This window comes from Giraffa tippelskirchi, chromosome 4 (assembly GCF_054371585.1).
Source record: "Giraffa tippelskirchi isolate mGirTip1 chromosome 4, T2T-mGirTip1v1.2.pri, whole genome shotgun sequence".
NCBI classification, from domain to species: domain Eukaryota; kingdom Metazoa; phylum Chordata; class Mammalia; order Artiodactyla; family Giraffidae; genus Giraffa; species Giraffa tippelskirchi.
This window is the reverse complement of record NC_137278.1, coordinates 191,868,460-191,881,003: the sequence shown is the minus strand read 5'-3', so window position 1 is coordinate 191,881,003 and position 12,544 is coordinate 191,868,460. Positions and strand designations below refer to the sequence as shown.

Genomic DNA, 12,544 nt, shown 5'->3' with positions numbered 1-12,544 from the left:
TCATCAGAACTTATTATTTTCTATTATTTGGATAATAGCCACTATGTCAGTTAAAAGTGGATCTCATTGTGGGTTTTCTGTTTTTTGGGATTTTTTTGCATTTCCCTAATGAGTAATGATATTGAGCATCTTTAATGTGCTTTGTGACATCCTTGTATCTTTGGCGAAATGTCTACTTAAGTCCTTTGCCCATTTTTGAACTGGGTTTTGTTGTTACTTTCATTTTAGTCCCTATTCACCTCTGTGTTCTTTGTATTTAACTCCTGCTTCTTCTGGTAATCTGCCTGAGAAGGGGGATCACTTTTTTGTTATTTTCCACAGTGCTGATATATATAGTAATATATAGAAGGTGGTAGTAGCAGACATTTGTATATGGTAGGGTTGGCCCTGCTTATTTGATTATGGCAACAGTTGGTAGTTGGGGACTTGGGGACATTGAGGACATTGAGAAAATTAACATGAATTGAGTACCTACTCTGTGCCTTACACTGTGGCAGGCATAACTTGGTATATTTTTCTCAGTATTCCTTTAATGTAGATAGTATTTAATTTGCAGATGAAGGGTTTGAGTTCAGGAAAGTTAAGCATCCACCCTCCCATGACACAGGTGATAAACATCAATTCCTGGATTCAAATTCCCAGGTCTGTCTGATTCCAAAGCTTATACTTTCTTCATTATGTCAAGCTGCCTCCCTTCCTTGCCCAGTAAGTTCAACAAGAGTGTAAGGCTTTGAACTTGGAGACTCTTGAAGTAGGGTAATGAATTGAACCTTTACTTAACTCTTTGGGAGGAAAAAGTGGAGGAGATTATAAAAAGCTAAGTTAAGTTCATACCAGTGGATAGGATTCCTTGAAGATGGTGAAGTGTCTCATTTGTGGGTACTGATCATGCTTGGAAAAGCTGTATCTGCTTTGGGTTGTTGACATCCTCTGTTCTTGTTTCTTTAGTACCATAAACCAGGGCATTGACCATGGACAAATGGGTGCCTTAACCTGGAGGGGTGAAATGCTTTCTGTGCTCTACTGCTGATTCCCCCCAAGCCTGAATACCCCTTTACCTCCTGAGTCTTAAGACAGGGAAGATGAAAGGGAACAGATATTTACCAGGATCCTACTGTATGCTAAGTAAATCCTGAAAGGAAAGTGATTATTATCCCAGTTTTACATGAGAAAACTGAGGCTCAGAGGTATAAGGTAAATTGTCTAAGTTTACACAGTTCATAAATAATGGGGCTCAAATTAGCTTTCCCCATGTTCCCTGTTTTAGTCCATTTGGGCTTCTATAACAATATATCATGGACTGGATGTCTTCAAACAACGGGAAATTATTTTTCCCAGTTCTGGGGGCCAGGAAGTCCACAGTCAAGGTGCTGGCAGATTCAGTGCTGGTGAGGGACCACTTCCTGATTCAAAAACGGCAGTCTTTTTACTGTGTCCTACATAGTGAAGGAATCAATTTCACCCTCTGGGCTTTCTTTTATGAGGGCACTAATCCCATTTGTGATGGCCCCACCCTCATGACCTAATCGCCCCCAAAGGCCCTGCCTCCTCATACTCTCACATGAGGTTTCAGCACATGTATTTTGGGGGGGGATACAAACGTTTAGTCTGTACGTAGTACTACCTCAATGAGGAAATTCTTCCTTGGCCCTCTGGTAGTTAGAACCTCTGGTAGAAATCATTAGGAGGGAGCATTCTGTCCACACTGAAAACTGGGATAGATTGGCTGTTACACTGGGGCTGTCTATACTTGCAGTCTCTTCTGCCACATGGATTAACCAAAACAATAATGGTAGCCATTCTGGGTGGCTGCTTCTCCTGAGTGAGATTGGTGTGCCTCTGAGGTGGACATAAAAGTTCCTCAAGGAACCAGTCATAGAGGGCACCCTTTTCTGAATACCACAAAAGAATCGCTCACTAATGTACATCATAAGGTCCTGTTTAAATAGGCAGGTATTTGTAGACCTGAGTGCCTTTGGGATCTAGAGTTTAGGTAAATAATACACATGGCTTATGTACTTTTGACTTTGAAATATTCTGTGACCAATAGAGTCAAAAATCCTTGATTTTGTGGGGAGGTGATTTCTTTTTTTTTATAATCTGTTGCTTAGTTGTACCTTCACAATAGCTGTTGTCAAAGTTACATAGCTTCTGCTTTCTGGATTCTGCAAAAGAAAATGACGCTTGTTATACTATTTCCCAAATTTGAGTACCATTACTCATAATACTGATTTCTACTCCTGGAAGTAACTAAGTTTTTAAAAGTTAAGGAATTCAGCTTAGTAATAGCATAGGTTAATAGCCATATGGCTCTGTACTATACTTTAGAAAACCTTTTTTTTTTCCTACCTGACATTTCAGAAAGAAAAAGATTTCTCAGCAAAAATCTGTTCCAAATTTCTAACCCTGATGGTTTTTCCACTCAACACTTTACACATGGAGGTAAGTACAAATGGCAAGTTGCTGTATCTGTGTAATACTCAGGCGTGGTCCTCACCCATTCCCCAGAGCCCACTCTTCATTCCTGTGTAAACAAAGTGGTTTCAACAGGATCTTAGGGTATGTCTCAGTATTTACCATTTGCAAATATGGAATCTATTAAATCACGTTTTTAACTCAATAAACCTCTACTTTGTGTACATCACTGTGTTAAGCTAAAGAAGAGTTAGCAAGCTGAGGGTAATGGCCCTGTTCCCTAACACAGTAAGGAAGACATAATTTAGAAACTTTTGTTTAACATGAAAAACTAACCATAAATCCATAGAAGACTAGAGTATCAGGGATGAAGTATCATGACTGCTAATTTTTTAATGGCTTAGGAAAAGACAACAGAAGGATGAAGTATTAATAGATGTGATAAAATGTCAGTGGCTGATTCTAGATGGTATTTGGGTATATAGTTTTCCTTTTCTGTATATTTGAAAATTTATGTAATAAAATGTAAAAAAGACTTAACCATAAAGAGCATTTATAAAACTATGCAAAAGATCATTTCAAGGGTATGTAGGGTTCATTGTCTGTGACCTAAGCTAAAGGTTTAGGTTATTACTAGAGTTGGTAAGTAAGACGCAAAATAGAGGTATAAGCCTAGAGGCCCTTAGAGGCCAGGCAGGTAATGTGAATGAGGGATGCTGGTTGTCTGTGTTGAGGAAGAGGTTGACAGAGCAGGAGAGCACACAGTTAAAGCATCAACAGTTTCTAAAACTGAACTTGTATTCCAAATGAAAACCTCTTGGAGGGCTGGCAGTATGTGATCTCCTGCAAATGAAAAAATTTACCATCTCTTAATGTACCCAGCTTTCTGTCTGTTCTCCTCCTCTCATCAGAAGATAGAGGGGTGCTTCAGGCATCAGAATGAGGGAGCTGAGTTCCTGACACTTGAGAACCTGGGAAAACTTTGTTCTCGTTGCCTGCAGGACCAGCCTGTCTTGTTGGAGCTCTGTAACTTCAGGAGTAGAAAAAAGTGACCCATCTTTTTTTTTTTTTCCTCTCTCTCTTTCTGTCTTGCTCCTTCCCTGTCCTGGAGCTGGATTTGTGGACGATTTTCAGAGATTCCTGTGAGTCTAAGAAGCACATTCTGATGATAGACCTGTGTACCCGGGCTTTGTTGTTTGGTGTTTAGGGGAGGGTACAGTTGCAATTTATAAGGGTGATTTCTTTTTCTTTTTTAAATTTAATTTTATTTATTTATTTATTTTTGGCTACACAGCATGTGGGATCTTAGTACCCCAACCAGGGTTAGAAGCCATGCCCCCTGCTTTAGAAGTATGGAGTTTTAACCACTGGACTACAAGGGAAGTCCCTTCAAGTGTAATTTCTCTGACCTTGGAGTTGCTGAGCGGCTTCATTTGAACACCTTAGGATGCCTTCTAGACTTAGCAAACTTTCCCCCCACCTCCCCCATTTTTGTCGGAAGTAGGGTCAGGGTTTTGATTGAAGATCTGACGCTGGTTTGGAGGCGCTCTGCTTCAGCCTCTGGTGCCATGGCCAGCCCTGGAGCTCTCCTCCCTGCCACTCTTCAGGGCAGGCTCTGGAATCTTCCCCACTCGCCTTGGAGGAGCAGGTGCAGGCTGAGAGCAGGCCTCACTCTGAAGTATATGTGGGAAAGCAGAGCAGGGACCCTGAGAAGCCTTTTTCCTCCTGCAGTTTTCCTCAGCTCACTCTTTGGGTTTTTTTTTTAAATAATTTATTAATTTGGCTGCCCTGGATCTTACTTGCAGCCTGTGGGATCTAGTTCCTTGACCAGGGATTGAACCCGGGCCCCTTGCACTGTAAGCCTGGAATCATAACCACTGGACCACCAGGGAAGTCCCTCATTCTTGATAATTAAAGTAAATATTTAAATATGGTAAAGACTATTTAATAACTACCAATAGCAATTACACAATAAACAGCAAAATACTTAAATCTTTACATTTAAATTCAAGAGCTTGACTGAGATTCCTGCTTACACTTACATTTAACTGTCTAAGAAAGTCTTATAAATACATTATATATATTATATATTAACATTATACATAAATGAAAAAGTCTTTTTAAAGATATCACCTGAAAAAGCCAAGATACGCTAGAAAAACTTTATTAATAAGACAATTTGAACATGATAAATTCACCAAGGCAACGTATTTTCTTCATTGTATATATACCTTTCTTTTATTACTTCATATCCTTGGGAGATTTTTCCATGTGAGTATGTACAGACCTTGGGTTTCCCTAGTGGCTCAGATGGTAAAGAAACTGCCTGCAATGCAGGAGATCTGGGTTCGATGCCTGGGTTGGGAAGATCCCCTGGAGAGGGAGAGGCTACCCACTCCAGTATTCTTGCCTGGAGAATTCCATGGGCAGAGGAGCCTGGTGGGCTACAGTCCCTGAGGTCACAAAGAGTTGGACATGACTGAGTGACTAACACACACACATGTACAGACCGTCTTCTTTCTTTTCCGTGGCCATGTGATACCATTTATGGATGTACCTTGACTGATATTGATAGCAAGCTCCCTTGATGGATATTGAGCTCTTCGCTCTCCTTTTATTAGTATAGTCACTGCTACAATGAATAATCATTTAAATAATGATAATGTCGTTTAGCATGTGTGCTAACATGTAAATTACCTAGTAGAGAAATTGCTGCATTAGTGGCTTTATGCATTTGTAATTGCATAAATTGATATCTTTGCCAAATAACCCTCTATGACATCGTTAGCAGCTTACATACAAATCAGCAATGCCTGTTTCTTCATAGTTCCACCCACAGAGTTTTTATCACACTTTTGGATTTTTACCAGTTTGAGAGAAGAAGGCACTTCCAGTGAAGTCTTCTTTTTTATTTTCTTATTATGAGTGAACTTCTGCATCTTAGAGTTGTGGCACTGGTATTTACTTGTCTGTGAAATGCCATTCATATCCTTTGTCTGTCTTGCTTTTGCTGATTTTTTGCTTGCCAGTTTCTAGGAGCTCTTTATCTAATAGGAAGCTTACCCTTTATGATACATGTAGCAAATATTTCTTGCAGGTTTTTTGTTTTGTTTTAGCTTACAGTGCTTTTTGCCATGAGGAACCTTGATTTTTATCTTCTTGGATATATCAATGTTTCCTTTATGGTCTTTGTGTTTTCCTGGCCCACTTTTTTTTTTTTTCAATCCTGGCCCACTTTTGATGGCACAAAATCATTTAATTCCTCTTCTCACAGTTTGTCTTCAGTCTTTTACTACTTCAGTCCTGGATTGACAACAAAATGCTTTAGGTGTCTTTCTTCCCAAGTCTGTGTTCCTGAAACTGTATTCTTTGTCAGTAGTAGTGTAGCCATTGACAACTTTGTTAGGAGATTTTAGTAGTCTGAAAAACCCTGCATTTTCTCAGTATGGACACTCTAGAAAAATGTTTGGCCATTGCTTATAAAACTGAGCATGCAGTTGTCATGCAACCCAGCAATTGCTGTTGCTGTCCAGTCACTTAGTTGTGTCCGACTCTTTGCAACCCCATGGATTGCAGTACACCAGGCATCCCTGTCCTTCACCATCTCTAGGAGCTTGCTCAAACTCATGTACATTGAGTCAGTTATGCCATCCAACCTTCTCTTCCTCTGTCATCCCCTTCTCTTCCTGCCTTTCCCAGCATCAGGGTCTTTTCTGATAAGTTGACTCTTTGCATCAGGTGACCAAACTATTGGAGCTTCAGCTTCAGTGTCAGTCCTTCCAATGAATATTCAGGACTGATTTCCTTTAGGATTGTCTGATTTGATCTCCCTGCAGTCCAAGGGCCTCTCAAGAGTCTTCTCCAGCACCACAGTTCAAAAGCATCAATTCTGTGGCGCTCAGCCTTCCTTATGGTCCAAGTCTCACATCCATACACAACTACTGGAAAAAGCATAGCTTTGACTAAACGGACCTTTGTTGGCAAAGTAATGTCTCTGCTTTTTAATACGCTGTCTAGTTTTGTCATGGCTTTTCTTCCAAGGAGTGTCTTTTAATTTCATGGCTGTAGTCACCATCTGCAGTGATTTTGGAGACCCAGAAAATAAAGTCTGTCACTGTTTCCACTGTTTCCCCATCTATTTGCCATGAAGTGATGGGACTGGATGCCATGATCTTTGTATTTTGAATGTTGAGTTTTAAGCCAGCTTTTTCATTCTCCTCTTTCACTTTCATCAAGAGGCTCTTTAGTTCCTCTTCACTTTCTGCCATAAGGGTGGACTCATTTGCATATCGAAGGTTATTGCTATATCTCCTGGGAATCTTGATTCCATTTTGTGCTTCATGCAGCCTGGCATTTCACATGATGTACTCTGCAGAGAAGTTAAATAAGCAGGGTGACAGTATACAGCCTTGACATACTCCTTTCCTGATTTGGAACCAGTCTGTTGTTCCATGTTCAGTTGTAACTGTTGCTTCTTGACCTGTGTACTGGTTTTGCAGAAGGCAGGTAAGGTGATCTGGTATTCCCATCTCTTTAAAGAGTTTTCCACAGCTTGTGATCCACACAGTCAAAGGCGTTAGCGTAGTAAGTGAAGCAGAAGTAGATGTTTTTCTGGAATTCTCTTGCTTTTTCGATGATCCAGCGGATGTTGGCAATTTGACCTCTGGTTCTACTGCCTTTTCCAAATGTAGCTTGAACATCTGGAAGTTCTCGGTTCACGTACTGTTGAAGCCTGGCTTGGAGAATTTTGCTAGCATGTGAAATGAGTGCAATTGTGCGGTGGTTTGAACATTCTTTGGCATTGCCTTTGGGATTGAAATGAAAAGATCTTTTCGAGTCCTGTGGCCACTGCTGAGTTTTCTATATTTGCTGGCATATTGAGTGTAGCACTTTCACAGCATCATCTTGTAGGATTTGAAATAGCTCAGTTGGAATTCCATCAACTCCACTAGCTTGCTTTGTAGTGATGCTTCCTAAGGCCCACTTGACTTCTTACTCCAGGATGACTAGTCTAGGTGAGTGACCACACCATAGTGGTTATCTGGGTCATTAAGATTTTTTTTGTATAGTTCCTCTGTGTATTCTTGCCACCTCTTCTTAACATCTTCTGCTTCTGTTAGGTCTACACCATTTCTGTCCTTTATTGTGCCCACCTTTCCATGAAATGTTCCCTTGGTATCTCTGATTTTCTTGAAGAGATCTCTAGTCTTTCCCATTCCATTGTTTTCCTCTGTTTCTTTACATTGTTCGCTTAGGAAGGCTTTCTTATGTCTCCTTGCTATTCTTTGGAATGCTGCATTCAGATGGGTATATCTTTCCTTTTCTCCTTTTCCTTTTGCTTCTCTTTTCTCAGCTATTTGTAAGGCCTCCTCAGACAACCATTTAGCCTTTTTGCATTTCTTCTTCTTGCGGATGGTTTTGATCACCACCTCCTGTACAGTGTTATGAACCTCCATCCATAGTTCTTCAGGCACTCTATCAGATCTAATCCCTTGAATCTGTTTCTCACTTCTACTGTATAATCATAAGGGATTTGATTTAGGTCATACCTGAATGGTCTAGTGGTTTTCCCTCCTTTCTTCAATTTAAGTCTGAGTTTGGCAATAAGGAGTTCATGATCTGAGCCACAGTCAGCTCCTGGTCTTGTCTTTGATGAGGTACTCTTTGTTTTGTTTTGCAGTTGTACTCTTGGGCATTCATCCCAGAGAAATGAAAATCTGTGTTTACAGAAAAACCCGTATGGCAACTGTCCATAGCAGCTTTGTTTGTCATAGCCCCAAACTGGAAACAACCGAAATGTCCTTCAACAGGTGAATAGTTAACCAAACTCTGGGTGATACATACCGTGGAGTACTACTCAGAAATAAAAATAAACAAACTACTGATACATGCAACAAGTAAATGAATCTCTGAGGGATTATGTTGAGTGAAAAAAGTCAATCCCAAAGGTCACATTTTGGATTTTTCCCTTTTTGAACGTTTTTGAAATAGCAAAATTTCAGAAATGTTGAACAGATTAGTGGTTGTTGGGGCTGAGGATGGAAGAGGGGTAGTTGTGGTTATACAAAGCAACAGAAGAACTTCTTGTGGTGTTGGAATGGCTCAGTATCTGACTGTGGTAGTGATATACAAATCTACACATATTAAAAAACTGTCCAGAGCTAAACACACACGTCCAAGTAAAGTGGGGCTGTCTGAGCAGATATCAGTGGGTAGTACCCATGTCAGTGTCCTGACTGTGATACTGTATTATAGCTTTGCAAGATGTTGCCTTTGGGAGAAGCTAGGTAAAGGAATACACAAGATCTTGTACACAGGATCTCAATAAAAATGTCAGATCTAAAAAATAAATCCTTATTTCTGCCAAAGTTAACCCTGTCAAAAGCTCTTATGGAGAGGCAGGCTCTGAGGAGCTCCAGGCTCTCCCATGCCAGGATCAGCAGCGGAGGTCGGGGGGAGCAGGGCGCTTTGGGGTGTAGCCTGCACTCTGCTGTCAGGCCAGAGGAGGAGCTGAGAGAATTCTCTGGAACAGCTCCATCAGGTCAGCCAGCCTCCAGCTTCTTTAGGGGATGAAGAACTTGGCTTACACTCCAGTTCCTCGGAACTAGTGGAGGTTTGACATTGGCGGTTGGGAGGCAGGAGTGGGGAAGGCTTCCCAAGACAAGCTCAGATGCGTGCAAGTCCATCCTGATGGTGCCCAGTGCACGCACCATCGTCATGTTTTTTTCGGACCTGTGCTGTGCCATAGGCTCTGGTGTGAGTGGGAGGGGGTCTCCGAGATCCCCAGGCTCCCAGTAGGGATTCTCAGAGGTCAAAACTATTTTCACAGTAATACTTAGACGATTGTTAATTACTCTCATCCTCTTACAAAAGTGTACAGTGGAGTTTTTCAGAAGCTTCATGATGTAAAATAGCAACATATTAAATGCAGAAGTAGGTCTGAGACTCTAGCTGTTTGCTATGAAGCGGAGACAGTGAAAAGACTTACAAAAATGTAAATGAATGCCACTCTTCGCACTTCTTTGTTTGGGAAAATAGTTACATCGTTTAAAATATGTTATTTACATTAACACATAATGGGGTTATTATTATTATTAATTAACTACTTTTAATTGGAGGCTAATTACTTTACAATATTGTAGTGGTTTTTGCCATACATTGATGCGAATCAGCCATGGGTGTACATGTGTCCCGCATCCCGACCCCCTCTCCCAGTTCCCTCCCCATCCCATCCCTCATGGTTGTCCAAGCGCACTGACTTTGAGTGCCCTTTTTCATGCATTGAACTTGGACTGGTCATCTGTTTCACATATGGTAATATACATGTTTCAGTGCTATTCTCTCAAATCATCCTACCCTCGCCTTCTCCCACAGAGTCCAAAAGTTTGTTCTTTATATCTCTGTCTCTTGCTGTCTTGCATATAGGGTCATTGTTACCATCTTTCTAAATTTCATATATAAGCATTAATATACTGTATTGGTGTTTTTCTTTCTGACTTACTTCACTCTGTATAATAGGCTCCAGTTTCATCCACCGCATTAGAGCTGATTCAAATGCATTCTTTTTAATAGCTGAGTAATATTATTTTCGGAGAAGGCAATGGCACCCCACTCCAGTACTCTTGCCTGGAAAATCCCATGAACGGAGGAGCCTGGTAGGCTGTAGTCCATGGGGTCGCTAAGAGTCAGACATGACTGAGCGATTCACTTTCACTTTTCCTGTTCATGCACTGGAGAAGGAAATGGCAACCCACTCCAGTGTTCTTGCCTGGAGAATCCCAGGGATGGCAGAGCCTGGTGGGCTGCCGTCTATGGGGTCGCACAGAGTCGGACACGACTGAAGCGACTTAGCAGCAATATTATTTTTTAAAATGATAAATGTTCAAGAATTTTCTGGGTTTTTTTTTTCATTTTTTAGTTGGAGGACATTTGCTTTACCGTGTTGTGTTGGTTTCTGCGATACATCAACATGGATCAGCCGTAGGTATACATATGTCCCCTCCCTCTCTTCTCCCACCCCATCCCACATGTCTGGGTTGTCACAGAGCACCAGATTGAGCTCCCTGAGTTTCACCAGCAACTTCTAACTGGCTATCTGTTTTACATACGGTAATGTATATGTTTCAGTGCTGCTCTCAATTCGTCTCACCTTCTCCTCCCCCTGCTCAGTTTTAATTTTTTTTTTTAATTTTATTTTTTAATAAATTTATTTATTTTAGTTGGGGGCTAATTACTTTACAATATTGTAGTAGTTTTTGCCATAGATTGACATGAATCAGCCATGGGTTTACATGTGTTCCCCTTCCTGAACCCCCCTCCCACCTCCCTCCCCATCCCATCCCTCTGGGTCATCCCATTGCCCCAGCCCTGAGCATTTGTCTCATGCATCGAACCTGGAATGGTGTTCTGTTTCACATATGATAATATACATGTTTCAATGCTATTGTCCCAGAACGTCCCCCCCCACCTTCTCCCTCAGAGCCCATAAGATTGTTCTATGCATCTGTGTCTCTTATTCTGTCTCGTCAGTTTTAATTTTTAACAGCTTTGAATATTGCTTTAAACTACATACACAAGTGCTTTGGGGTCCTCAATAATTTCTGGGAGGATCAGAGTGTCCTGACACTAAAAAGTTTGTGAACCTTTGAGTTGGAAGGAAGCACTTGATGAGAAATCAGGGGACTTGAGTTCTGGTCAGGACTTTGTTGTGTGACCCTTAGCATGTCATTTAAACTCTTTAACTTATATTTTGTCTTTTGCTAATAATTATCCTGGTCTACACACCTTAAAGAAAGGTAAGGTAATTCTGTGTGAAAGGCTTTGAAAAATAATGTCCTGTTCAAATTTAAGGGAATTTAATAGTTATCCAGCTAAACTGATGTTGGAAGAAAATGTAAAGGATGAGGCTCATGGTATGTTAGTGGACATCCTGCTCAGCTTTTAAATGTCTTCATGTTTTTATTTCCTCCTAACAGTTTCCTTATATATATTTTTTCTTCTGTCTCTTTCTCAGACAACCATTTTACAGTTCTTTTGGTCAAGAAGGGATTTATGTTCTTATTATCTTAAAGTAGTGCCATAAGGTCAGTCTTGGAGAAACCACTTACTGTGTGACTTTAGGAAAGTTTCTTAACCTCTCTGCATCTTCGGTTCCTTACTTGTAAAATGCAGCTAATGATCATTTACTTTCCTGGGCAATTATAAGTCTGAAAAATAATGCCCAGGAGGCACTTTGCCAAGTGCTTGGTACATACTAGACGCTCCATAAATGATAGTTGCTGTGATTGTCACTAGCATCCAACAAAAGATGCAAGGTTAAATTTAAACCTCTTACTCTATCTTCAATGAACTTGTTACTAAACTACTTTATCCACAAATTTACTAGTAATTTTTCATTTCATTTGGGTTTTTTTTTCTTTTTTTCTGCTTTGAAGGGCAGTTGAGTGGCCAGACTTCCCCAACAAACACCAAACTGGAGAAACTAGATTCTCAGCAAGTGCTGCAGCTCTGTCTCCGCTATCAGGACCACCTCCATCAGTGCGCTGAGGCTGTTGCTTTTGATCAGAACGCTTTGGTGAAACGAATCAAAGAGGTAATGGATCATGAGAAAGTAGCATGGCTGACTCAGTCTTGTGATTCCCTGTGACTCCTGAGTCCTCTTCTCCTGGGGTATAGCACCACTGACCCCACTTTTCTGGGAAGTAGTCATTTTCTGTTTCAGTGTCTTGACATTTGTCCCCATGGCTTTGGGGTCAGTGGTGTCCCCATTGTCTTTCCCAGCAGTAAAATATGGTGATGGAAAAGAGTGGTCTGTGGAGTAGACTAATCTGGAGTTTAAATCCTGGTTCCCCATTTATTTGCTTGGGAAAGTTACCTCCCTTCTCTTGGTCTCAGTTTCCTCATACGAAAAATGGGTCTAATAGTAGTAACCTTCCTGAAGGGTTGAGTGAAGATTAAATTGCTCAGTAAGTATTAACTGTTGTTAGTATGTGTGAAGTCCTGCCATACTAATTTGCTTTGACTAACACTTCAACTCTTTCCTGTGTGTAGTTTATATTTTGTTTGCCAATCGAGTATCACTTTGAGAGCAAAGCATCTGACATCTTCCTCAATTATATTTTTCACTGCG

General features: G+C 40.8%; 1 protein-coding gene across 12 annotated transcripts in view; it reads left to right on the top strand.

Annotated features, from left to right (window-relative positions):
• The window catches only part of BORCS5 (BLOC-1 related complex subunit 5), a 100,297-nt gene that overhangs the window by 59,589 nt on the left and 28,164 nt on the right, over positions 1 to 12,544 (top strand). For 7 of the 12 annotated variants that reach the window (XR_014081979.1, XR_014081978.1, XM_081589300.1 and 4 more), the window contains one exon: positions 11,850 to 12,007. Coding sequence is in view for 8 of the 12 variants with exons in the window: in XM_081589300.1 (XP_081445426.1) it covers positions 11,850 to 12,007 (158 nt within the window). In the remaining 4 variants the exon portion in view is untranslated. Of the gene's footprint in view, positions 1 to 2,361; positions 2,443 to 10,333; positions 10,400 to 11,849; positions 12,008 to 12,544 lie in introns of all 12 variants that reach the window. The other 5 variants (XR_014081977.1, XR_014081980.1, XM_081589295.1 and 2 more) reach the window with 2 other exon arrangements.